At 45.2% G+C, this 27,700-nt stretch overlaps 1 protein-coding gene across 20 annotated transcripts in view; it reads left to right on the forward strand.

Moving 5' to 3' along the window:
* The window catches only part of lama5 (laminin, alpha 5), a 377,096-nt gene that overhangs the window by 253,317 nt on the left and 96,079 nt on the right, over window positions 1-27,700 (forward strand). For 17 of the 20 annotated variants that reach the window (XR_009793010.1, XR_009793011.1, XR_009793012.1 and 14 more), the window contains 9 exons: window positions 5,966-6,076; window positions 6,483-6,594; window positions 13,013-13,183; window positions 13,240-13,436; window positions 19,755-19,871; window positions 21,212-21,366; window positions 21,437-21,566; window positions 21,631-21,733; window positions 25,863-25,985. Coding sequence is in view for 17 of the 20 variants with exons in the window: in XM_061806903.1 (XP_061662887.1) it covers window positions 5,966-6,076; window positions 6,483-6,594; window positions 13,013-13,183; window positions 13,240-13,436; window positions 19,755-19,871; window positions 21,212-21,366; window positions 21,437-21,566; window positions 21,631-21,733; window positions 25,863-25,985 (1,219 nt within the window). In the remaining 3 variants the exon portion in view is untranslated. The remainder of the gene's footprint in view (window positions 1-5,965; window positions 6,077-6,482; window positions 6,595-13,012; window positions 13,184-13,239; window positions 13,437-19,754; window positions 19,872-21,211; window positions 21,367-21,436; window positions 21,567-21,630; window positions 21,734-25,862; window positions 25,986-27,700) is intronic. The other 3 variants (XM_061806826.1, XM_061806847.1, XM_061806856.1) reach the window with 1 other exon arrangement.

Consider the following 27,700-nt stretch of genomic DNA (forward strand, 5'->3'; position numbering starts at 1 on the left):
ACTTCCACAGGTTCCCACTGGACATCGTTTCGGACAGAGGACCGCAGTTCATCACCCGGTTCTGGAAAGAATTCTGCACCTTCATTGGCGCCTCGGCGAGTCTGACATTGGGCCATCACCCGGAGTCCAACGGCCAGACAGAGTGGGTCAACCAAGACTTGGAAACTGGCCTGCTTGGCATCCAGGGACCAAAGCACTTGGAGCCAGCACCTCAAATCAGTGGAGTACGCTCATAACTCTCTGCCCTCCACCTCTACAGGTATGGCTCCGTTTCACATCGTGCACAGGTATCCTCCCTCTCTGTTCCCTTCAATGGCCACGGACTCCGCGGTGCCGTCAGCCCTGTAAGCGGACCTGGGAGGCAGCACGGAGGATGCTGCTGCACATGGGCAGCTCCTACAAGTTCGCAGCAGACCGTAAGAGGAGAGGGGCACTGACGCTCAAGGTGGGACAGCGAGTGTGGTTCAACACCAAAGATCTTCCGCTGCGGACGGAATCTCTCAAACTTGCTCCCAGGTTCGTTGGTCCATTCCCCGTCAGCAAGATCGTTAACCCTGTCGCCGTGTCACTTAAGCTTACCAGGTCGATGTGGGTCCACCCGACGTTCCACGTGAGCAGATTGCGCCCGACCCATCCGTCAACGCTAGTTCCTCCGGTGAAGTCCCCCGCCTCCCCGCATGGTGGACCGTGGTCTGGTGTATACGGTGCGCTGGCTGCTGTCTTCCTGTCGCAGGGGCAGGGAGGTGCAGTACTTGGTAGACTGGGAGGGGTATGGTCCGGAGGAGCGCTCCTGGATCCCCTCCTGCTTCGTTGTGGACCCCACTGTCATGCCCCTGCCTTCCAGCCCGGGCTGGGCGTGGCCAGCTAATCAGGAGACTCACACCTGCGCCTCATCACGACTGATTGAACCCGTCTCGACGAGGTTAGACTGGAATCCCCTTGGACATGATGTCCGCAAATGATATTGTGATCTGCAGTGAAAGCAGGGAGCAGGCGGAGGAACAATTAATAAGATGGAGATACGCACTGTAAAGAAGAAGAATGAAGATTAGCCAAAGTAAAACAGAATGTATGTGCATGAATGAGAGGGGCGGAGGAGGAAGAGTGAAGCTCCAGTAGAAGAGATAGCGAGGGTGGTGACTTCAAATAATTCGGGTCAACAATGGAGAACAATGGTGAGTCTGATAAGGAAATGAAGAAACAGGTCTTAGCAGGATGGAACAGTTGGCGGAAGGTGTCTTGTGTTCTATATGACAGAAGAGGATCCACTAGGATGAAGGGCAAAGTTTATAAAACAGTGGTGAGTCCGGCCATGATATACGGATTGGAGACGGTGGCTCTGAAGAAACAACAGGAAGCAGAACTGGAGGTAGCAGAAATGAAAATGCTGAGGTTCTCGATTGGAGTGAACAGGTTGGATAGGATTATAAATGAGTGTCAATAGAGGGACAGCCAAAGTTGGATGTTTTGGAGACAAGCTTAGAGACAGCAGACTTCAAAAGTTTGGACATCTTCAGAGGCGAGAGAGTGAGCATATTGGTAGAAGGGTGCTGAGGATGTTGTGTGGGAGGACATGAAGACTGTTGTTGTTAGAGAGGAAGATGCATGAGATAGGCTTAGATAGAAAAAGATGACAGACTGTGGCGACCCCTAATAGGATAAGCCAAAAGGAAAAGGTGTTAGAGGGACAGCCAAAGTTGGATTTTTTGGAGACAAGGTTAGAGAGAGCAGACTTTGATGGTTTGGATATGTTCAGAGGCGAGAGAGTGGGTATCTTGGCAGAAGGGTGCTGAGGATGGAGCTGCCCGGCAAAAGAGCGAGAGGAAAACCAAAGAAAAGGTTGATGGATGTTGTAAGAGAGGAACTAAACAAAGACAAATTACAAAAAGAAGCACTGATAAGGAGACCCAGAAGCCATTGCATCCGTTGTTCAATCATGGAAAGAAGGCTTGGTTTGAGGTCTTGGAGATAGAGATGCAACAGTGACATCTCGAGGGGGTTCCTGAGAAATTTGGGAAAGCCTGTTCCATTCAGCAATATTTATACCATAATTGGATATATTGAACTTTTTTTGGGAGGGTGGAGGGGTGGTCATCATAGGATTCCATCATTTGTTGAACAAAGTCCCTGCTTGCAAAAAAAAAGATGGATATTCTATACAGTAACTCTCTCTACTTTGTGCTTCTACTTCTCTACTTCAAAACCCCTATGATGACTACAAAAATTGGATCTTAGTTTCCCTTGCCCGGATGCCTGTCACTGCCTCAGTGCCCCCCTCTGGAGCCAGGCCTGGAGGTGGGGCTCGAAGGCGAGCGCCTGGTGGCCAGGCCTGCACCATTGGGGCTCGGCCGGGCACAGCCCGAAAGGGTAACGGGTTCCCCTTCCCGTGGGCTCACCACCTGTGAGAGGGGCCATAGGGGCCAATGTGAGCTGGGCGGTGGCCAAAGTCGGGGACCTTGGCGATCCGATCCCTGGCTACAGAAACTCGCTCTAGGGACATGGAATGTCACCTCTTTGGCAGGGAAGTAGCCTGAGTTGGTGCGTGAGGTCAAGAAGTTACAATTAGATATAGTCGGACGTGCCTGTACGCACTACTTGGGCTCTGGCACCACTCCTCTTGAGAGGGGTTGGACTCTGTTCCACTCTGGAGTTGCCCACAGGGAGAGACGCCGTGCAGGTGTGGGTATACGTATTGCCCCCTAGCTCTGGGCCTGTACGGTCGAGTTTATCCCAGTGGATGAGAGGGTAGCTTCCCTCCACCTGCAGGTAAGGTGATGGTTCTGCCTGTTGATTGTGCTTATTCACCAAATAGCAGTGCAGAGTACCCACCCTTTTTGGAGTCCTTAGAGCGAGTGCTGGAGAGTGTCCCCTCTGGCGACTCCATCATTCTGCTGGGGGACTTCAATGCCCATGTGGGCAATGACAGTGAGACCTGGAAGAGTGTGATTGAGAAGAACAGCCTCCCCGATCAGAACTTGAGTAGTGTTATGTGACTGGACTTCTGTGCTCATCATGGATTGTCCATAACAAACACAATGTTCAGGCATAAGGGTGTTCACATGTCTACTTGCCACCAGGACACCCTATGTCGCAGTTCGATGGTCGACTTTGTGGTCGTGTCATTGGACTTGCGACTACGTCTTGGACACTCAGGTGAAGAGAGGGGTGCAGCTGTCAACTGATCACCACTTGGTGGTGAATTGGCTCTGATGGTGGGGGAAGATGCCAGTCCGACATGGCAGGCCCAAACGTATTGTGAAGGTCTGGTGGGAACGGCTGGCAGATTCCCCTGTCAGAAGGAATTTCAACTCCCTCTCTGAAAGAACTTTGCTCATGTCCCATAGGAGGCAGGGGACATTGAATCCAAGTGGACGATGTTCCGCGCCTCCATTGCTGAGGCGGCCAACCGGCGCTGTGGCCATAAGGTGATTGGTGCCTGTCGTGGCAGCAACCCATGAACATGTTGGTGGACACCAACAGTGAGGAATCCTGTGAAGCTAAAGAAGGAGTCGAGTCCTATCGGGCATTTCTGCCCTGTGGGACTCCCGAGGCAGCTGATAGGTATCGGCTGGCCAAGCGGAATGCAGCTTCAGTGGTCGCTGAGGCAAAAACCAAAGCGTCGGAGGAGTTTGATGAGGCCATAGAGAATAACTTTAGGACGGCTTCAAGGAAATTCCGGTCCACCATCCGGCGTCTCAGGAGGGGGAAGCAGTGCACCATCAACAATGTGTATAGTGGAGACGGTGCTCTGCTGACCTCAACTCGGGATGTTGTGAGTCGGTGGGGAGAATACTTTGAAGACCTCCTCAATTCCGCCAACATGTCTTCCCATGAAGAAGCTGAGTCTGGGTGCTCTGAGGCGGGCTCTTCTTTCTCTGGTGTTGAGGTCACCGAGGTGGTTAAAAAGCTCCTTGGTGGCAAGGCCCCGGGGGTGGATGAGATTCGCCTCGTGTATCTAAAGTCTCTGGATGTTGTGAGGCTGTCCTGGTTCACACGCCTCTACAACACCGCGTGGACATCTGGGAAAGTGCCTCTGGATTGGCAGACTGAGGTGGTGGTCCCCCTTTTCAAGACGGGTGACCGGAAGTTGTGTTCCAACTATAGAAGGATCACACTCCTCAACCTCCCTGCTAAGGTCTTCTGAGGGATACTGGAGAGGAGGGTCCGTCAGGAGTCGAGTCTCTGATTCAGGAGGAGCAATGTGGTTTTCGTCCTGGCCGTGGAACAGTTGATCAGCTCTATAACCTCGGCAGGATCATCGAGGGTGCATTGGAGTGCAACCAGTCTACATGTGTTTTGTGTACTTGGAGAGGGCATTCGACCGTGTACCTCGATGAGTCCTGTGGGGGGTTCTTCAGGAGTATGGGGCACCGAATCCCCTGATACGATCTGTTCGGTTCCTGTACGACCGCTGTCAGAGTTTGGTCTGCATTGCTGGCAATAAGTCGGACTCGTTTCCGGTGAGAGTTGGACTCCGCCAAGCCTGCGTTTTGTCACCAATTTTGTTCATAACTTTTATGGACAGAATTTCTAGGCGCAGCCGAGGCATAGAGGGTGTGTGGTTTGGTGGCCTCAGCATCACATCTATGCTCTTTGCAGATGATGTGGTCCTCTTGACTTCATCAAGACGTGATCTCCAGCTCTCACTGGAGCAATTTGCAGCAGAGTGTGAAGCGGCTGGAATGAGAATCAGCACCTCCAAATCAAAGACTATGATCCTCAGTCGGAAAAGGGTGGCGTGCCCTCTGCAGGTCGGGGATGAGATCCTTCCCCAAGTGGAGGAGTTCAACTATCTTGGGGTCTTGTTCACGAGTGAGCGAAGAATGTAGCAGGAGATCGACAGACAGATTGGTCCAGCGTCTGCTGTGATGCGGACTTTGTATCACTCCATTGCGGTAAAGAGCGAGGTAAGTCAAAAGGTGGCCTATGTTCCTACCCTCACCTATGGGCATGAGCTGTGGGTCGTGACCGAAAGAACAAGATCCCGGATACAAGTGGCCAAAATGAGTTTCCTCCGCAGGGTGTCCAGGCTCTCCTTTAGAGATAGAGTGAGAAGCTCGGTCATCCGGGAGGGGCTCAGTGTCAAGACATTGAGACGAGCCAGATGAGGTGGCTGGGGTATCTGATTTGGTTGTCTCCTGTACGCAAGAGTGGCTGGGGAAATGGGAGTCTGAGAATCTTTGCTGAAGCTACTTCCCCCGTGACCCAACCCGGAAAAGCGGTAGATAATGAATGGATGGATGAATTAATGTTGCATGTTTTTGTGATGTCGGAGGAAACCGGAGTGGCCAGAGAAAATCCACGTAGTCACGGGAGAACATGCAAACTCCACACAGGCAGGTCGGGGATTGAACCCGGGACCTCAGAACTTTAAGGCCAACGTTTTCCAGCTGACCACTGTGCGACTGGTTTTATAATTAAAGATTTAAATAAATATGTGTACTGTTGTAATCTTAGTCTCAAATATGTAAATACTGTTTCCATATTTTAATCATTCTGGTACACAGATACACATGCATGAAAAATTCCCAGGGTGTGCAGGGGGTGGCCGGTGGTTTGGGGGTGGGGAGGTTCATACTTAACGTTTATTTCCCGAGGGGTTCTGATCCCCATTAACTGTGAAAAATTAGGTATTACTGTATAGGGTTTGGATTTTTATTTTTTCAGGGATTGATTGGCTTGGTATACATTAGCTGTGTCAGGGTGTGGAAGGAGCTGCATTCCTTGAAAAGTTTAAGCTTGCTTGTTCTTAAAAAGCACAACAATATACTAAACAGCCTTTGTATTCACTTGTCTGGGGGGATTGAAAAAGTAGGGGTGAAGGGAAAAGGGATGCACCAACTTTTTGGAGTATTTAATTGGGTTCATGGATTAAAAAATTGGTGTGTTGTTGGTGTAACTTTGACTCCTCCATGTGGTACTTAACTTTTTTCATACGTTTGTTATCATCTTGCGCCCTATGCAGCACGCAAATAAGAAGTACAACGATTCATTGAATGGCAGCTGCCATCAGATCAACATACTGGATGACGAGATTGTAAACATCAGCGCAGACATGGACATGCTGCAGGACAAGGTGATGCTTATAAATACATTTTTCCATCAAGCAGTCCATTTTGGTAGACATTTTTTCAACGATATACTGTATTTATATTTGTTGTATCTTGACATTACATCTTTTTCTTTTGGGGTACCAAACAGAAAAGGTAGCTTATCACTGGTAATGTATTTTGAAGGCGGGCGCAATACACAGGAGGACAGTCATTCCCATCTTGTAATCAAGAAGAATCATGCCCTATACTGTTTTCGTGTCAACATCTTCTTTGTTGAGGCCTTACACGCTGCAATCTCATGCTATTAACATAGCTAACCAAAGAGAAGCAAAAAAGTTCCAATCCTCCAACTAGAACACTTGGTGTAAAGTCAACATTCCCATTCAGACTCTGTTCATGGTGGTGCTGACTTTATGGTGGTGTCCTCAGATGCCAACAACGGCCCACCAACTCCATGATCTGGCAAACAGCACCTCCGATACTCACCAGAGGGCTCAAGACCTGCTGGCCTTTATCCACGTGGTGGCCATGGATCTTTATGGTAGGAAACGTTTAAATTCGGGGAAACATGTATTGGTCATACTTGTATTGACATTTTAATTTATTGCCTCTAGTAGTGGGAACTGATTGTTTTGTTGAACCACTATTATGTGACATACAAACATGGTCTTGGAAAGGCAGAGCTGCTCACATTTTGTAGAAGAAATGAAGAATGTATTTTGTCAGTCATCACTGTATGTTCTACCTTTCTGGGAAAGATATTGTGTTTTTCTCAGTTCAAGACAGTTACACGATTGGTTGCTGATAGCTCAGGACTGGCCATCGAAGATACTAGGACAATAACCAGTGGGCTGGTCCTCATGTCTGATGCTGGTGGATTTTTTTTTTCTTTAACAATACAATTTAGAAGTTGCGGTCCATTGGTTCATCTCACAACAAATCATTAGTATTATGATAGCAACCCTGATACCCTAACAAGCACCTGCTAATTTATTTGAAGTGTGCAGACAGTTGTTGGATAAATGAATGGTCAAATTGAAAGACAAGAAATCAAAGAGGCTGTCCGTGAATACTGTGAAATATGTCAAAATAACATGTTCACTGGAGTTGCTGCTTCCATGTTTACCAGCAAAGCTCCTGCAGCAAACGTTTGAAGAGGTTCCAGGTAAAAATGACCAAATCTGCGACCAGGAATAGAAAAGGCTCAGCAAGAGGACATGTCTTGTGTAACCTAGGGACACCCTGATTGCCAAAATATTATGCAGCCACCACTGAGTATCTGGTTATAATGTTGGGATAATACCAAGACATGGAGTATAAAGTGATGGGGTAACAGCTATCCTCCATTACATCTCTTGAGCAATGGGGAATGATTAGTGTTACCAACTAATCATTACATGAAGCAACCACCGTTACTAATGATGTAATATTTTACACTTCCCTAAAAAGTATTAATTATCATTAATAATTATTCCTACGGCCAGCATGGTGGCTCAGTTGTAGAGTGTCAGCCTCACAGTTCTGAGGACCAGGGTTAAAATCCCGCCCTAGCCTGTATGGAATTTGCATGTTCTCCCATGCCTTCGTGGGTTTTCTCTGAGCATTCCGGTTTCCTCCCACATCCCCAAAATATGCATTAATTGGATACTCTAAATTGCCCCGAGGTGTGACTGTGAGTGCAACTGTTGTCTGTGTCCATGTGCCTTGCAATTGAATCTACAGCTGCTGCACTATGCCGATCTTTCCTTTCCAATGTGGAAAAAATGTTTTTAAACTGTGACTTCTGTGTCTGAATCAAAGAAATTAATTTAATGTTGGTCTTACTTAAGGTACCCTGAACTTGACATTTTTTTGACACAAAGTCTATTTATTTTGTGAACTTGGATAAGGTGTTTGAACTTGTCCCTTGTTGAGTCCTGTGTTGGGTGCTTCAGAAGCATGGAGTACAAAACTGGCTTTTACAGGCTGGTCTGTCCCTGTAAGACCGGTGTCAAGAGTTTTGTCAGCATTACCGGCAGTAAGTCGGACTTGTTTCTGGTGAAGGTTGGACTCTACCAAGGCTGCCCTTTGTCACCATATCTATTCCTAACTTTTATGGACAGTATTTCTAAGCATAGCCGAGGCATAGAGGTGGTCCGGTTTGGTGGTCTCAGTATTGCATCCCTGCTTTGTGCAGATGATGTGGTTCTATTGGCTTGATCAAGCCATGATCTCAAACTCTCACTGGAGCGGCTCGCGGCCAAGTGTGAAACGGGTGGGATGAGAGTCAGCACCTCCTAATCTGAGACCACGGTCCTCAGTCGGAAAAGGGTGGCGTCCCCTGTCCAGTTCGAAGATGAGATTCTGCCGCAAGTACAGGAGTTCAACTATCTTGGGGTCTGTTCACAAGTGAGGGAAAAATGAAATGCGAGATTGACAGGCAGATTGGTACAGCGTCTGCAGTGATGCAGGCTTTTACTTGGTCTGTTGTGATAAAGAAGGAGCTAAGTCGAAAGGGGAAACTCTCAATTTACCGGTCAATCTGTGTTCCTACCCTGACATATTATCCCTAGCTGTGGCTTACAACCGAAGGAACAAGATCCCGGATACAAGCAGTCGGAATTAGTTCCCCCCACAGGGTGTCCAGGCTTTCCCTAAGAGACAGGGTGACAAGTGCTATCATTCGGGTGGGGCTCAGAGTAGAGCCACTGCTCCTCCACATTGAAAGGGGCCAGATGAGGTTGCTGGGGGAACTGATTTGAACCCCTCTGAAACGCCACCCTGATGAGGTTGTTTTGGGCATATACCACTGGAAAGAGACACTGGGGATGACCCAGGACACACTGGAGAGATGTCTTTCAGGTGGGCTGTGAAAGCCTCAGGACCCCCCTGGAAGAGCTGTAGAAAGTGACTAGGGATACGGTAGTCTGCATCCCTGGTAAAGCTCCGGGACCTAACTTTGGATAATTGGTAGAAGATGGATGGATGGATGGATGTTTTATCAAATACTTGTACTTTGCAATATTTATATAATTTTGTATAGCAATGAATTCTTCTTTTCCTTTCAGCTTGTCCCATTAGGGGGCGCCACAGCGTATCACCTTTTTCCATCTAAGTCTATCTCCTCATTTTTCTCTCTACATCCACTGTCCTCATGTCCTCTCTCACACATCCATCAACCTTTTTTTTGGTCTTCCTCTCACTCTTTTGCCTGGCAGCTCCATCCTCAGCATCCTTCATCCTATATACTCACTCTCTCGCCTCTGGACATGTCCAAACCATCTAAGTCTGCTCTCTCTAACCTAGTCTCCAAAATATCCAAATTTGGCTGTCCCTCTAATGAGCTAATTTCTAATCCTATGCCACCTGCTCACTCCAAGCGAGAACCTCAGCATCTTCATTTCTGCTACCTCCAGTTCTGCTTCCTGTTGTTTCTTCAGTGCCACCATCTGTAATCCGTACATCATGGCTGGCCTCACCACTGTTTTATAAATTTTACCCTTCATCCTAGCGGAGACTCTTCTGTCGCATAGAACACCAGACACCTTCAGCCAACTGTTCCACCCCGCTTAGACCCGTTTCTTCACTTCCTTACTGCACTCTCCATTGATCTGTATTGTTAACCCCAAGTATTTGAAGTCGTCCACCTTCGCTATCTCTTCTCCCTGGAGCTTCACTCTTCCTCCTCCGACCCTCTCATTCATGCACATATATTCTGTATTACTTCAGATGATCATCATTCCTCTCCTTTCCAGTGCGTGCCTCCATCTTTCTAATTGTTCCTCCACCTGCTCCCTGCTTTCACTGGAGATACAATATCATCTGTGAAAATCATAGTCCAAGGGGATTCCAGTCTAGCCTCATCGTCAGCCTATCCATTACTACCACAAACAGGAAAGGGCTCAGCGCGGATCCATGATGCAGTCCCACCTCCACCTTAAATTCTTCTGACACACCTATGGCACATCTCACCGCTGTTCTGCTGCACTCATACATGTCCTGTACTATTCTGACATATTTCTCCACCACACCAGACTTGCGCATGCTGTACCACAGTTCCTCTCTTGGTACTCTGTCATAGGCTTTCTCTTTATCTACATAGACATTATGTAGCTCCTTCTGACTGTCTCTGTACTTTTCCACTAGCATTTTCAAGGCAAATAATGCATCTGTGGTACTCTTTCTCGGCATGAAACCATACTCTTACTCGCAGATACTTACTTCGGTCCTGAGTCTAGCCTCCACTACGCTTTCCCATAACTTCATTGTGTGGCTCATCATCTTTATTCCTCTATAGTTTCCACAGCTCTGAACATCGCGTTTGTTCTTAAAAATGGGAACTAGCACACTTTTCCTCCATTCTTCTGGCATCTTCTGCCCCGCTAGTATTCTATTGAATAAGTTGGTCAAAAACTCCACAGCCACCTCTCCAAATTGCTTCCATACCTCCACTGGTATGTCATCAGGACCAACTGTCTTTCCATTTTTCATTCTGTTCAGTGCTTTTTAACTTCTCCCTAACTAATCATTGCCACCTCCCGGTCATTCACGCTTGCCTCTTCCGCTATACCTTCTGTCACATTTTCTTCATTCATTAACTTCTCAAAGTACTCTTTCCATTTACTTAGCACACTATTGGCACCAGTCAACCTATTTCCATCGCTATCCTGAATCACCTTTACTTGCTGCACATCCTTCCCATCTCTATTCCTCTGTCTGGTCAACCTGTAGAGATCCTTTTCTCCTTCTTTTGTATCCCACCAGGTGTACATGTTGTCATGTGTTTCTTGTATAGGCTTCACCACCTCTACCTTTGTCCTACGTCGCATCTCAATGTATTCCTTCCGCCTCTCGTTAGTCCTCTCCGTGTCCCACTACTTCTACACACCACCATCCTATGTTGTTGAGCTACACTCTCCCCCACCACTACTTTACAATCAGCAACCTCCTTCGGATTACATCGTCTGCACAAACTATAATCCACCTGCGTGCTTCTACCTTCGCTTTTGTAGGTCACGCTATGTTCCTGCCTCTTCTGGAAATATCTGTTCACCACTGCCAATTCCATCCTTTTTGTGAAGTCCACCACCATCTGCCCCTCAAAGTTCCTTTGCTGAATGGCGTACTTACCCATCACTCTTTATCACCCCTGTTTCCTTTGCCAGCATGTCCATTCAAATCTGCACCAATCACAGCTTTCTCTCTCACTCTGGGATGCTCAGGACTACTTTGTCAAGTTCCTTCCAGAATTTCTCTTTCAACTTGAGGTCACATCCTACCTGTGGGGCATGGCCGCTAATCATATCATACACAATGCCCTCAATTTCAAATTTCAGCCTCGTCACTCAATCTGATACTCTTTGCACCTCCAAGACATTCTTAGCCAGCTCTTCTTTTAAAATAACCCCTACTCCATTTCTCTTGCCATCAACTCCATGGTAAAATAATTTAAACCCTGCTCCCAAGATTCTAGCTTTACTCTCTTTCCACTCGCTCTCTTGGATGCACAATACATCAACCTTTCTCCTAATTATCATGTCAACTAACTCCTGAGCTTTTCCTGTAATAGTCCCAACATTCAAAGTCCCTGCACACAGTTGTAGGGTTTGTGCTTGCCTCTTCTTCTTCTGCTGACTAAGCCGCTTTCCTCCTCTTTTGTCTTCGACCTACATTATCTGTATTTCTACCTACGCCTTGCAGATTAACCGTTCCGGGGGCAGGCGTAGTTAGCCCGGGCCACGGACTATCCATTATTGAATTCGTTTGATGAACGCTCATATATGTTTGGCACAGTTTTACGCGGGATGCCCTTCCTGCCACAACCCTTTTCATTTATCCAGGCTTGGGACCGGCCTACAGGACGCACAGGAATTGTGCCCCCCTTCGAGCTGCAGATACTCAGAACAAGCAATCAAAATAAACAAAGTCAGCACATAAGTTACACAATTCACATACTACCCAATCTATGTTAAAGTCAGATAAAAGCAATCAAATAAACAAAGTCAGCACATAAGGTAAACAAATCACATACTACCTGTGTGAAAATATAAAGGATGTGGTGATTTAAAGGATATGTGGATGGAAGGGATTCAAACCACAAAGGCCCTCACTGTCGTATTTGAAGGTTGAGTCTACGTTCGATGTTTGGTCCTCGTTGTATACTCTATGTAGGTAATGTTGTCAGTGCGCTAGGCTAACTTAGGCTGAGCAGCTTCAACGCTAATGATACGAAATCAATTTGGGTACTAAGATGTACTAAAATAAGACTTGTTATAGTTCCTATAAGTCCTCACAGACCTCATCATACAAGTTATGAAGTGACTCACGTTTGATGTTTCTTCAACAGCACGGTTTGATCGCAAAGGCGTCTTATTGTTATCCAGCTAAGCTAAGGTGGTCTGGGCTTACAAGAAAGTTCAAGTTGACGTTTTTATGTGCCCAATTTCCTAATAAGTACTCAAGGTCCCCATTGTAAATGAAACGTTGGTTTAGCCGGTCGTGTAGGTTCTAAAGTTTGATGTTAAATATTAGCTCAGCTCAGATAAATTTTAGAATATTGCCGCGTTTTATTTTTACCTATCTAGGCGAGGCTAACTTTGGTCGAGCAGCTTCAACGCTAACGATACGGCTTCAATTTGGGTACTAAGATTGCAGAGATGTTGATTTTAGTCCAATGAAGTCTTCCGCAGGAGCGTCCTACATTGAGTATTCACAACATTCGGTCCAAATTCGGCGGGATTTATTGAATTCCAATCAGGCTGGTCAGAGCCTTCTGTTTAAGCTGCTACCAGTTTTGGGACCAGAAGCAAAAGCATAAAAGTATAGTAATGAACGCTACACAAAAATGTTTGAGAATTCTGGACCTAGCATACCATACTGTGAGAGATAACCATACCTGATGATTGTATCTACATTTTTCCTATATAATACACTACTAGAGGATTCCCAGTTTGATACATTGTGATTGTCAACCATTGCAGATTTGTTGCGGATAGCCAATGGATCGCTGAACCACACAAAAATAGATCATAGCATAGGGGATCAGGAGAGGAAGACAAGGGAAGTGGAGGCCATGTTGGACATGTTGAGGAGCAGAAGCTGCGTGGGACAGAAGAAAATAGCTAACCAGGAAAAAACTGAAGCGGAAAAAGGTAAGTTGGCTCGGTACTGCAAAATGGCGGATGGGAAGTGACAAGTGTGTGGACAGTGTTGGAGTGTGTGGACGAGGTCATGAGGCGTCATCAAGAGGAGAACAAGAATGCAGTTGAATCCGCCAAAGAATACCTGTCCCGCTTCCATTCCGACATGATGGCGTTACAGGGCGTTCTGAACAAGGCAATCAACAAAACATCCCGAGCTACCGAGGTCAACAACAGCAATCAGAAGACACTGGAGGACACCAAGGTGATTGTAATAAGTGGTTGCCTGAGATAAGGCAAGTGAGGGACAAATGTTCACTCAATAATCAATTTATTAAGCATTAATTTTAGAGCACTTTTGTACGATAGGCATCTTAAAGTGCTCTTTACATAGCTCAACTCAATCCCCTCCCACCATTCATGTACCTCGACACAAATATGGGCACAGACACACACAGAGTAAAAATAAATAAATAATAATAATGTAATGTACAGAGGAACTGGAAAACTGTCTGCGCCAAGAGCAGCCAGCAGACTGTTGCCCTAGTACACAGGCATGGACCCCTGTGTCGTGGTGCAACAGTAACTACATACTATCTGGTGACTAAGGACCCCATTAGGCTGGACAATGGCCACAGTCCATGATACAGTAGTCAAAATAATAGCAGTCCATTGTGACTAACCTGATTAATCCACATTTACAATATGTTTTATTCCGACATGTGAAACAAGTTTCCAGTAGATGCAATAGATTCTCAGAAAACCAACAACATTCATGACATACACACTCTTGGCTGTGCAAATTGCAATTTGTTGAAAGGTGTGTGTTAAAAAATTGCACTGTGGCATTCAATCAGTGAGGTTATCAATGTTGTAAAAACAGGTGTGAATCAGGTACCCCGTATTTAAGGATGAAGCCAACACATATTGAACATGGATTTCTCCTTGAAAGCCTGAGGAAAATGGGTCATTCAATACATTGTTTAGAAGAACAGCAGTCTTTGATTAAAAGTTTGATTGGAGAGGAGAAACCATATAAAGAGGTGCAAAAAATTTATGGGCTGTTGATCTTAATGCCTTAAAATGGAGGGCAAAACCAAAGACACGTGGCAGAAAATGGAAGACAACCATCAAATGGATTGCAAGATAAAACAGAATGGCAAAAGCTCAGCCAATGATCAGCTCCATGATGATCAAAGTTACCCGTAAGTACTGTGACAGTGAGAAGATGTCTACGTGAAGCCAATGTATTTACAAGAATCCCCCGCAAAGTCCCTTTTTAAAAAAAAATGAAAAAAAAAAGCAGTTGCAGAAGAGGCTACATCAACATTTTGTGAACTAATGAGAGTAAAATTGTTCTTTTCAGGTCCAGGGACCGGAGGGAGTTTGTGAGGCGTCCCCCAAACTCTGAATTCAAGTCATGGTAGACAGTGAAGACAGTGAAGCAATGTGGTTCAAACATTATGATATGGGGATGTTTCTCCTATTATGGTGTTGGGCCTATTTATTGGATACCAGGGATCATGGATCAGTTGAATATGTCAAAATTCTTGAAGAGGTCATGCTGAAGAGGACATTCCTCTGAAAATGAGTTTCAATAAAACAATGACCCCAAACACACTAGAAACTGGCAAAAGTCTTGGTTCCAAACCAACAAAGTTAATGTCATGGAGTGGCTGGGCGAATCCCCGGACCTTAATCTAATCAAGATCTTTTGGGTGAAATTGTGAAAAAATCGTGGAATGTTGTTAAGGAATCTTTAAATGGAATAACAGATAAAAGGTGCCACAAGCTTGTTGACTCCATGCCACACAGATATCAAGCAGATTAAAAAAAAAAAAAAAAACAGATGCCCACATTAAATCAATATTAGTTTTGTGATTCAAAGGATTGGTAAATCTCGGAAACAATCAAGTTTGTGTAAAATACCTTTGAGTATGTAAAGTCAACAGCTATTGTTTTGAACACACCCCTTTCAAAAAATTGCCCAATTACACCGTCTTAAGAGTGTGTTTATGATGAATGCTGAGTTCTGAGAATCCACTGCACCTACTGGAAACTTGTTTGACATGTAGTAATAAAAAATATACTGGAAACGTGGATTAACCTGGTTAGTCACATTTAACTGGTATTATTTTGAACATTACTGTTGCTTGCATGAACACTTATTTCCAGAAGAGGGAGGAACACATAGTGACCTACAAGAGCGGAGGTAGAACCACGCAGGTAGATTATATTTTGTGCAGACGATGTAATCTGAAGGAGGTTACTGACTGTAAAGTAGTGGTAGGGGAGAGTGTAGCTCGACAGCATAGGATGGTAGTGTGTAGGATGACTCTGGTGGTGGGTAGGAAGATTAAGAAGACAAAGGTAGAGCAGAGAACCATGTGGTGGAAGCTGAGAAAGGAAGAATGTTGTGCGGCCTTCCGGAAAGAGGTGAGACAGGCTCTCGATGGACAACCGAAGCTCCCGGAAGACTGGACGACGACAGCCAAGGTGATCAGAGAGACAGGCAGGAGAGTACTTGGTGTGTCATCTGGTAGGAAAGGGGAGAAGGAGACTTGGTGGTGGAACCCCAAAATACAGGATTAATACAAGGAAAGAGATTAGCGAAGAAGAAGTGGGATACTGAGAGGACTGAGGAGAGGCGAAAGGAGTACATCGAGATGCGACGTAGGGCAAAGGTAGAGGTGGCAAAGGCTAAACAAGAGGCATATGAAGACATGTACACCAGGTTGGACACGAAAGAAGGAGAAAAGGATCTCTACAGGTTGGCCAGACAGAGGGATAGAGATGGGAAGGATGTGCAGCAGGTCAGGGTGTTTAAGGATAGAGATGGAAATGTGTTGACTGGTGCCGGTAGTGTACTAAATAGATGGAAAGAATACTTTGAGAAGTTGTTGAATGAAGAAAATGAGAGAGAAGGAAGAGTTGAAGAGGCAAGAGTGAAGGACCAGGAAGTGGAAATGATTACTAAGGGGGAAGTCAGAAAGGCATTACAAAGGATGAAAAATGGGAAGGCAGTTGGTCCTGATGACATACCGGTAGAGGTATGGAAGCAATTTGGAGAGATGGCTGTGGAGTTTTTGACCAACTTATTCAACAGAATACTAGCGGGCGAAAAGATGCCTGAAGAATGGAGGAAAAGTGTTCTAGTTCCCATTTTTAAGAACAAAGGGGATGTTCAGAGCTGTGGGAACTATAGAGGAATAAAGTTGATGAGCCACACAATGAAGTTATGGGAAAGAGTAGTGGAGGCTAGACTCAGGACAGAAGTAAGTATCTGCGAGCAACAGTATGGTTTCATGCCTAGAAAGAGTACCACAGATGCATTATTTGCCTTGAGGATGCTCGTGGAAAAGTACAGAGAAGGTCAGAAGGAGCTACATTGCGTCTTTGTGGACCTAGAGAAAGCCTATGACAGAGTACCAAGAGAGGAACTGTGGTACTGCATGCGTAAGTCTGGTGTGGCAGAGAAGTATGTTAAAATAGTACAGGACATGTATGATGGCAGCAGAACAATGGTGAGGTGTGCCTTAGGTGTGACAGAGGAATTTAAGGTGGAGGTGGGACTGCATCAGGGATCAGCTCTGAGCCCCTTCCTATTTGCAGTGGTAATGGATAGGCTGACAGATGAGGTTAGACTGGAATCCCCTTGGACCATGATGTTCGCAGATGATATTGTCATATGCAGTGAAAGCAGGGAGCATGCAGAGGAACAATTGGAAAGATGGAGACATGCACTGGAAAGGAGAGGAATGAAGATTAGCCGAAGTAAAACAGAATATATGTGCGTGAATGAGAAAAGTGGAGGGGGAAGAGTGAGGCTACAGGGAGAAGAGATAGCGAGGGTGGATGACTTCAAATACTTGGGGTCAACAATCCAGAGCAATGGTGAGTGTGGTAAGGAAGTGAAGAAACGGGTCCAAGCAGGTTGGAACAGCTGGCGAAAGGTGTCTGGTGTGTTATGTGACAGAAGAGTGTCTGCTAGGATGAAGGGCAAAGTTTACAAAACAGTGGTGAGGCCGGCCATGATGTACGGATTAGAGACGGTGGCACTGAAGAAACAACAGGAAGCTGAACTGGAGGTGGCAGAAATGAAGATGTTGAGGTTCTCGCTCGGAGTGACCAGGTTGGATAGGATTAGAAATGAGCTCATTTGAGGGACGGCCAAAGCTGGATGTTTTGGAGACAAGATTCGAGAGAGCAGACTTCGATGGTTTGGACATGTTCAGAGGCGAGAGAGTGAGTATATTGGTAGAAGGATGCTGAGGATGGAGCTCCCAGGCAAAAGAGCGAGAGGAAGACCAAAGAGAAGGTTTATGGATGTGGTGAGGGAAGACATGAGGGCAGTTGGGGTTAGAGAGGAAGATGCAGGAGATAGGCTAAGATGGCAAAAGATGACACGCTGTGGCGACCCCTAACGGGACAAGCCGAAAGGAAAAGAAGAAGAAGACTGTTGCTTGCAGTGTTGATGAAACTTTGAAAGATAAAATAATCACCTATATCCACAAAAACCTCTAGAGAAAACCAACATCAATGAAGAATTTACTAAAAAATACCATAGAAATAAATAAAAATATTACGCTACTAAAACATTCAAATAATTAAATATAAAACAAAAGTTAAAAGTCGGTAAGGCAGCTCCAATATACATTAGAAGGTAAATGAATTTTAGTGAAAAGCTAAGGTGTGTCTTGAGCCTGTTCCTAAAAATGTGTTCTCTGCAGCCCTGAGGTACTCGTGTCAGCCAGAGCCACAGAATCCCTTATTATGTGGTTGGTCGAATTGTATTGTGCAGGTCCGCTGGAAACATCCGGCTGAAGGCGTAGTCTTAATTAACCTTGATAACCTTGACACTAACCCTCAATTACGGGGTCTATTCCTCTACTTAACACAAAAATAAGGCGTCACGTATTTTAAGGCGCATGCTCAAGCAAAGCAAAACAAATTTAATTGAATCACGCATTTCATATACAAGGTATCTCAATATGTGTTAGATCACAGGTGCCAAACTCAAGGCCCGGGGGCCATATCCAGCCCACCACATGTGAGCCGCAAAGTATGAAATACGAAACTGAAATGAATCCCTCCAGCAAACTATGTGATTTTATGGATTTCTGAAGCATATGTAGCGTGATGTACCAGAAACGTTTCTCCTACCCTCACTAAGGTAGGGTAAAAAGTTTTGTATCATAGCACAATGAAGTTATGGGAAAGAGTAGTGGAGGGTAGACTCAGGTCAGAAGTAAGTATTTGTGAGCAACAGTATGGTTTCATGCCTAGAAAGAGTACCACGGAGGCATTATTTGCCTTGAGGATGCTAATTGAAAAGTACAGAGGTCAGAAGGAGCGACATTGTGTCTTTGTGGATTTAGAGAAAGGCTATGACAGAGTACCAAGAGAGGAACTGTGGTACTGCATGCGCAAGTCTGGTGTGGCAGAGAAATATGTTAGAACAGTACAGGACATGTATGATGGCAGCAGAACAACGGTGAGGTGTGCCTTAGGTGTGACAGAGGAATTTAAGGTGGAGGTGGGACTGCATCAGGGATCAGCTCTGAGCCCCTTCCTGTTTGCAGTGGTAATGGATAGGCTGACAGATGAGGTTAGACTGGAATCCCCTTGGACCATGATGTTCGCAGATGATATTGTGATATGCAGTGAAAGCAGGGAGCATGCAGAGGAACAATTAGAAAGATGGAGACATGCACTGGAAAGGAGAGGAATGAAGATTCGCCGAAGTAAAACAGTATATATGTGTGTGAATGAGAAAAGTAGAGGGGGAAGAGTGAGGCTACAGGGAGAAGAGATAGCGAGGGTGGACGACTTCAAATACTTGGCGTCGACAATCCAGAGCAATGGTGAGTGTGGTTAGGAAGTGAAGAAAAGGGTCCAAGCAGGTTGGAACACCTGGCGGAAGGTATCCTGTTTATGTGACAGAAGACTCTCTTCTAGGATGAAGAGCAAAGTTTATAAAACAGTGGTGAGGCCGGCCATGATATATGGATTAGAGACAGTGGCACTGAAGAGACAACAGGAAGGAGAACTGGAGGTGGCAGAAATGAAGATGTTGAGGTTCTCCTTCGTAGTGAGCAGGTTGGACAGGATCAGAAATGAGCTCATTGGAGGGACAGCCAAAGTTGGATGTTTTGGAGACAAGGTTCGAGAGTGCAGTCTTCGATGGTTTGGACATGTCCAGAGGCAAGAGAGTGAATATATTGGTAGAAGGGTGCTGAGGATGGAACTGCCAGGCAAACGAGCGAGAGGAAGACCAAAGGAAAGGTTCATGGATATAGTGAGGGAAGGCATGAGGACAGTGGGTGTTAGAGTGGTAGGTGCACGAGGATAGGCTTAAAATGGAAAAAGATGACACACCGTAGTGACCCCTAACGTGAGAAGCTGAAAGGAAAAGAATTAGAAGATAGCAGAGAGGGCAACCAGATATTTAAGTCAGTTTGAAAGAATAGTGTGGTCTACTGTATCAACGGCAGTGCTCAGATCTAGCAGAACCAACATTTAATTTACGGTTATCAACGTTGACTCACAAATAATTTAAAATCACAAATTTGTGCTTTCTCAGAGCAAAGTGGATGTTTGGACATTGAAACGCAAGGATGTAGACAAACAGCTGCACATCATGGAAGACCATGTGGCTCAAGTCAATGAGCTGCCGTCCATGCTACATGACTCCAAAGAGGTGCGCATGCATACTCAGACACGACACGGCTGCAAAAATGCACATGCATTATTATAGATCTAGTTCATACGTCCCAGCTCAACTTCCATCCCTGGTGTCTCTCTCTCTCTCCTATTTTCTTTGTCCTCTTTGTCTGGGGTCCGTGGAGTCAGTGATTACTGCCCGGGATGTTGATGTGTTGGACTGAATGGGGTGGAACTCACATTTGTTTGGTTTGCACAGTTTGTCCCTGGCCAAGTCATCCCTCCCCATATCACCGACCACTTTATGTGGGCTCTCTGTATTGCAGATTATTAAATTGTACGTATCTAACTTTATGTCGCAGAGTTTTGGCTATATCATGGGATTTTTCATTGATTTTCCACACAGACTAATTTTTACTTACTTATAAGAGCCAGCCAGAAGGAAAGCATCTTTAAAGGTCTTTTCATTGTGCACGTGCCACACACTCCTTCACACTGCGCATGTATAGTGTGAGAAGAACTTAAAAAACAGAGACTGTGAAGTTTGGGATCATTTCACATTTAAAAGAAGATGAAATGAAATATTTAATTTAAGTGATTTCGTGATTCAACCAATATGGTGGAAATCAGGTTCAGGTTTGGCTTGTGAAAATGAACTCAGCTTTCCAAAATTTGTGGTTCGTCAAAACAAGTGTTATTTAACGGGCTGGGGGAGCAATTACATTTTCACAGGTCTGAAAGGCTTGGATTTTTTTGTGCCTTAATAAATTTAGTTATCATTTCAAAACTGACTACTCCTTAAGTAGTCCCTGAGTGATATTAAAATTCGTTTGACGATTTGAAACCTTAGTCTGTGATGGATATGGGGAAAAAAAGGAAATCGTAGGGTATTTACATACTTTTTCATGGCACTATACTTGTTTAGATTTCTTTTTCATGTAGAGAAGCGTTTCTAGAATTGATGGTAAGGGTGTGGCATTTAGATTTGTTTCAAGAAGGAGTGACCTTGAAAAATATTGATAGATTGTTCATGGTGTAAAATATTTAAATATATACTTTTATGGAAGTGTGATGATAGCCTGTGTGGAATTTGAAAGGGTCCTGTCAGAACATACTAATTTCTTGACAAAGCTGCATTTTTACAGTATAGTAAGTTTATTTCCAGTGTTTAATAGCATTACTTCAAGTATCCTTCCCCCAGAAACATCATAGGAGCACCCAACATTCCATCAACCTCCACAAATCAGGACATAGTGTGGTAACTAGTTTTTTTACTAATGCAGTTTATCCTAAGCGAAGGACAGTGCTTGTCTGAGTTACATAGTGCATGCTTTTTTTGTAGCACTCGTACACATCATGGATTATGTTGTCCCACAGGTTTATGAGCGTTTGGCAGCACAGCTGGACGGCGCCTGGACACCATTGGCCAAAAAGGTGGAGGACTTCTCTTGGGCCCACTCCAAGATATCTCTGCTCGAGGAAGCTGACCACCATGCTAAGATCCTCCGTACTTTAGCAATGAATCTGTCCAAGTAAATTCTCCTCAATGAATTTACCATGGTAAAAAGAGTGTGTGTGGATCTTGACATGGTTTCTTGTCAGATTTGTGGAGGAGACAAAGAGTGAGGTTTTGGTGGACTTTACCAAGGTCTACACCAAAATCATCAGTGGTATCAAAGCAGCTGAGGAGGCAGCACATGAGGCGGATAAAGTCACAAGCAAGGCGCTGGAGGTAAAGATAAACTGCTGACTTGTTGTTTTGATCCATCCTGTGTGAATCCTTTGTATTTTTTTAGAATGTTGGAGACCAGAACCTCAGCCACACAGCTGACTCCCTGAGGAACCGCAGTTTAGAGCTGAAGAAGGAAGTGGAAAAACGTCTTCAAAAACTCACCAATGGTATTCATCCCTTCAGATCAGTAAAATGATAAAATGATTCTACATCTGAAACCACCCAGGAAAAATTCAATTACCTTGTCAGAATTTGATACCGTTGACCAAAAAACTGTTGAGAAAACGGTTCAGCAATTGAAAAAATCAATGACTTCATACCATCTGACTTTTTCAAAACTATTGTGAAGTCAGTGCTAGCTGATTTGCAGCATGTTTTTCACTTCAGTCTGCCGAGTTTCCGAAAAGCTCTGAAAGTTGCCTCTTCCAAAAAAACAGAGCACTGGACAATTCCATGTTAGCAAGCGATTGACTCAAATCAGCCTTTCATCGAGAGAACCTCAACATCTGCATTAATTTTCTGCCACCTACCACTCTGCTTCCCGTCTCGTCAGTGCCACTGTCACTAATCCGTACGTCATGGGTGGCTTCACCACTGTTTTATAAACTTTGCCCTTCACCCAAGCAGAGACTTTTCTGTCATATAACACACTCAAATCCGTACGTCATGAGTGCTTCACCACTGTTTTATAAACTTTACCCTTCATCCTAGCAGAGACTTTTCTGTCATATAAGACACCAGACACCTTCTGCCAGCTGTTCAAACCTGCTTGGAACGGTTTCTTCTGTTCTTTCGCACACTCACAGTTGTTCTGGATTGTTGACACCAACTATTCGAAGTCCTCCTCCCTCACGATCTCTTCTACCTGGAGTCTCACTCTTCCCCCTCCATCCTTCTCATTCATGCACATATATTATGTTTTACCTCGGCTAATTTTCATTCCTCTCCTTCCAGTGTATGCCTCCATCTTTCCAATTGTTCCTCCACCTGCTCCCTGCTTTCCACGCATATCACAATGTCATCTGCAAACATCATGGTCCAAGGGGATTCCAGTCTAACCTCATCTGTCAGCCTACCCATAACCATAGCACTCGAGAAGGGGCTCAGAGATGATCCTTGATGCAGTCCCACCTCCCCAAATTCTTCTGTCACACCTACGGCACAGCTCGCCACTGTTCTTCTGCCCTCACACATGTCCGATATTATTGTAACATCTTTCTCTCCCACCACAGACTTACGCATGCAGTACTACAGTTCTTTTCTTGGTACTCAAATATAACACAATTTTCCTCCATCCTTCAGGCATCTTCTCACCCGCTAGTATAGCTAGTAAAACACCACAGCTACCTCTCCAAATTACTTCCATACCTCCACAGGTATCCCATCAGGACCAACTGCCTTTCCATTTTTCGTCCTTTTTAGTTCCTTTGTAACTTCCACCTTACTAATCACTGACACTTCATGGTCAATCACACTTGTCTCTTCTACTCTTCCATTTTCTTGCATTTTCTTCATTCATCAGTAGCAGTAAGGAACAATTGGAAATATGGAGGCACGCACTGGAAAGATAGGATAGGATGAAGGGCGAAGTTTATAAAACAGTGGTGAGGCCGGCCATGATCTACGGATTTGAGATGGTGGCACTGAAGAAACAGCGGGAAGCAGAAATGAAGATGCTGAGGTTCTAGCTTCGAGTGAACAGTTTGGATAGAAATAAGCTCATTAGATGGACAGCCAAAGTTGGATGTTTTGGACACAAGGTTCGAGAGAGCAGACTTAGATGGTTTGAACATGTCCAGAGGCGAGAGATTGAGTATATTGGTAGATGGGTGTTAAGGATGAAGGTGCCAGGCAAAAGAGTGAGAGAAAGACCACGGGTGTTAGAGAAGAAGATGCACGACATAGGCTTCGATGGAAAAAAATGACACGCTGTGGCGACCCCTTCACAAGCTGAAAGGAAAAAAAGAGGAATACAAGCACAGTGGAGCTCTGAAATCAACAGACTGAAGGCAAACATGGTGAAGCAGCAGTTAGCTATTATGCGCCACACAAATGGAAGAAGTTGCCAACAGAGGTGATGGAAGCCCCAAGTCTAAATATTTTTAAAACCACGTTGCAAACACATTTTCTCTCATGGTTTTTAGCAAATTTCCAGTTTTAATATTTCTTGCTTTTTATTTGTACTTTATTTTTCATTATTTAATATACATGTATTTTTTTATGTTTTATTGTTTTTCCCTTGTTTTAAATGTTTTAGTACTTTGTATTTGTCAAGGATATATCTTTCCTCAACTCTCCGATGAGCAGATGTGCCCACCTGCCTCTTGTTTCCCTAAATACGGTCCTGATATATTGACGCGCTTGTTGTCTTGCCAGATCGTTGTACGTTCATTTCACGTTTCTGCAACTTCATGTCCTTGTCCTTGATGAGAGAGAGAGAGAGAGAGAGCCGTCCATCCCCATTTTAGTCACAATTTTCCCAAGATGTCATGAGCAAAACTGCTAAACTTGATACGGAAAGATGTAAACTGTTATCTTGTGGTTTTGTTTGGCGACTCAATGCTCAAAATAGCAATTTAAATGGGGTGGATGGTTCTTTGTACTGGACTCATACGTGTGTTTGGCCTATAGAAATTTGTGAAAGTGAACAGATTTTAATTTTTTTTAAATAATATCCACAGATGTGCATGTATAAGCTGCAGACCCATGAAAACCCCAGTCTGCCAATCCAGAGGCACTGTCCCGATCTCCACGGGATGTTGCAAGGGCGTGCCAACAAGGACAGCCCCACAACATCCAGAGCTTTTAGGAACTCGGGCCGAATCTCATCCACGCCCAGGGCCCTGCCACCAAGGAGCTTTTTAACTATGTCAGTGACCTCAACCCCAGAGATAGAAGAGCCTGCCTCATAGAACCCAGACTCAGCTTCCTCATGGGAAGGCATGTTGGTGGAATTGAGGAGGTCTTCGAAGTTTTCTCCCCACCGAGTCACAACATCACGAGTTGAGGTCAGCAGTGCCCCATTCCCACTATACACAGTGTTGGCGGTACACTGCTTTCCCCTCCTGAAATGCTAGGCGGTGGACCAGAATTTCCTCGAAGCCGTCTTGAAGTCGTTCTGAATGACCTCTCCAAACTCCTCCCACGTCCACATTTTTGACTCTGTGACCATCGAAGCGGCATTTGACTTAGCCAGCCAGTACCTATCAGCTGCAACGGGAGTCCCACAGGCCAAAAATGCCCAATTGGACTCCTTCTTCAGCCTGACAGCATCCCTCACTGTTGGTGTCCACCAACGTTTTCGCAGGTTGCTGCCACAACAGGCACTGACCACCTTACAGCCACAGCTCCGATCAGCCGCCTCAGCAATGGAGGTGCAAAACCTCAATGTCTCTTGCCTCCCCCTGAATGTGGGCAAAGTTCTTTCAGCTGATGGAGTCCTCAGAGGGAGTGCTGGAGAGTGCTCTAAGGGCTTCAGAAAGGGCGGGTCCTCTGAACTGCTGTTTGGTGCCCCTACCTACCTGTGTAAATTCCAACGTACAGGGTCCGAGCCAGGAGGAATAAGTGTACCCACACCTGCTCAGCCTCTCTCACCTTCCGCAACTCCTGAGTGGAACAGAGTGCAACCCCTCTCAAGAGGAGTGGTACCAGAGCACAAGTGTGGAGACGAGTTTGACTACATCTATTCGGAACTTATCGACATCACGCACCAACTCGGGCTCCTTCCCTAACAAAGGGATGACATTCCATGTCCCTAGAACTAGTTTCTGTAGTCAGGGAACGGATCGCCAAGGTCCCCGCCTTTGGCCACCGCCCAGCTCACATCACACCCGACCCCTATGGCCACTCTCACAGGTGGTGAGCGCATGGGAAGGGGGACCCATGTTACCCTTTCGGGCTGTGTCCGGCTGGGGCCCATGGGTGCAGGCCCAGCCACTAGGTGCTCACCTTCGAACCCCACCTCCAGGCCTGGCTCCCGAGGGGGGCCCCAGTGACCCGCGTCCGGACAAGAGAAACCGAGATCCAGCATTTGCACTCGTCATAGGGGTTTTGGAGTCGTATTTTCGTATTCTAACCCTAACCCGATCGAGGAGGGGCTTTGTGTGTGATATGCAAAACAAAAACAAAAAACAAACATAGAAATCAGGAGAGGGCGAATACGTTTTCACGGTACTGTACTTAGTGGTGCTATTCTTTGATGTGTTGCTATCTTGTCTTATGTGATACAATGGATGTGAACCTGACTATGGTATTATTTGTGTTTTATTTGCTGATGTTGTTTTTCTCGCACTGGAGAGTTAAAACCTCACCTGGAAGAAGCATGGAAGCGACTGAATGATGCCAAAACCAAACAAAGTAAAGTGGCTACAGACCTCAACACTGTCCAGAACAACCTGAACTCCTCCTCCAGTATGCATGGTGAACACACACACAAACGCAACATAACAAGCTGCTGGTATGAAACTGTGTTTAGTTTCCTGACAAACTGTGGTAACATTTCGAAAACGGAATATAGATAGGACGTCACAGAGAGTTAAAGAGAAATTATCAAAGAAATTAGATGAAGTAGTTCTGAGCATCCCAGACACAGAGAGAGTTGTGATTGGTGTAAATCGTAATGGACATGTTGGTGAAGGAAACAAGGGCGATGAAGTAGTGATGGGGCAGTACGGCATCCAGGAAAGGAACTTTGAGGGACAGAAGGTGGTGCACTTTGCAAAAAGGACGTAAATGGTAGTTTACTTTTTTCCAGAAGAGGGAGGACCAACAGGAGCAGTGATAGAAGCATACAGGTAGATTACATTCTGTGCAGATGATGTCATCTGAAGGAGGTTACTGACTGGAAGGTAGTGGTAGGGGAGAGTGTAGCTCGACACCATAGAATTGTAGTCTGTCGGAAGACTCTGGTAGTGGGAAGGAAGATTAAGAAGACAAAGAGAAGCTGAGAAAAGAAAAATGTTGTGCAGCCTTTTGGAAAGAGGTGTGAAAGGCTCTTGATGGACAGGAGGAGCTCCCGGAAGACTGGACTACGACAGCCAAGGTGATCAGAGAGACAGGCAGGAGAATACTTAGTGTGTCTTCTGGTAGGAAAGTGGGAACAGAGACTTTTTGGTGGAGCCCCAAAATACAGGAAGTCATAGAAGAAAAGAGGCTAGTGGGACACAGAGGACTTAGGAGAGGTGAAAGGAATACATTGAATGTGACATAGGGTAAAGATAGAGGTTACAAAGGCGAAACAAGATGCATAGGATGACATATACACCAGATTGGACACGAAAGAGGGAGAGAAGGATCTTTACAGGTTGGAGATGGAAATTATTTGCAACAGGTAAGGGTGATTAAGGATAGAGATGGAAATATGTTGACTGGTGCCAATAGTGTGCTAAATAGATGGAAATAATACTTTCGGAAGTTGATGAATGAAGAAAATGCAAGAAAATGGAAGAGTAGAAGAGGCAAGTGTAATTGACCAGGAAGTGTCAATGATTATTAGTAAGGTGGAAGTTAGAAAGGCACTAAAAAGGATGGAAAATGGAAAGGCAGGGGGTCCTGATGACAGAACGGTGGAGGTATGGAAGCAATTTGAAGATGTGGCTGTGGTGTTTTTGACCAACCGACAACCAACGATCAGAATACTAGCTTTCGAGAAGATGCCTGAAAAATAAAGGAAAAGTGTTATATTTGAGTACCAAGAAAGGAACTGTGGTACTGGATGTGTAAGTTTGTGGTGTCAGAGAAATATGTTGTAATAGGGTATAGGGTATAGTATAAGGGACAGAAAAACAGTGGTGAGGTGTGCCGTAGGTGTGACAGAAGAATTTAAGGTGGAGGTGGGACGGCATCAGAGATCAGCTCTGAGCCCCTTCTTGTTTGCTATGGTAATGGGTAGGCTGACAGATGAGGTTAGACTGGAATCCCCTTGGACCATGATGGTCGCAGATGATGTTGTGATCTGTAGTGAAAGAAGGGAGCAGGTGGAAGAACAATTAGAAAGATGGAGGCATGCACTTGCATGCAGAGGAATGAAGATTAGCCAAAGTAAAACAGAATATATGTGCATGAATGAGAGGGGTGGATGGGGAAGAGTGAGGCTGAAGGAAGAAGAGATAGTGAGGGTGGACAACTTCAAATGC

The sequence above is a fragment of the Syngnathoides biaculeatus genome, chromosome 2, assembly GCF_019802595.1.
Source record: "Syngnathoides biaculeatus isolate LvHL_M chromosome 2, ASM1980259v1, whole genome shotgun sequence".
Taxonomy (NCBI): domain Eukaryota; kingdom Metazoa; phylum Chordata; class Actinopteri; order Syngnathiformes; family Syngnathidae; genus Syngnathoides; species Syngnathoides biaculeatus.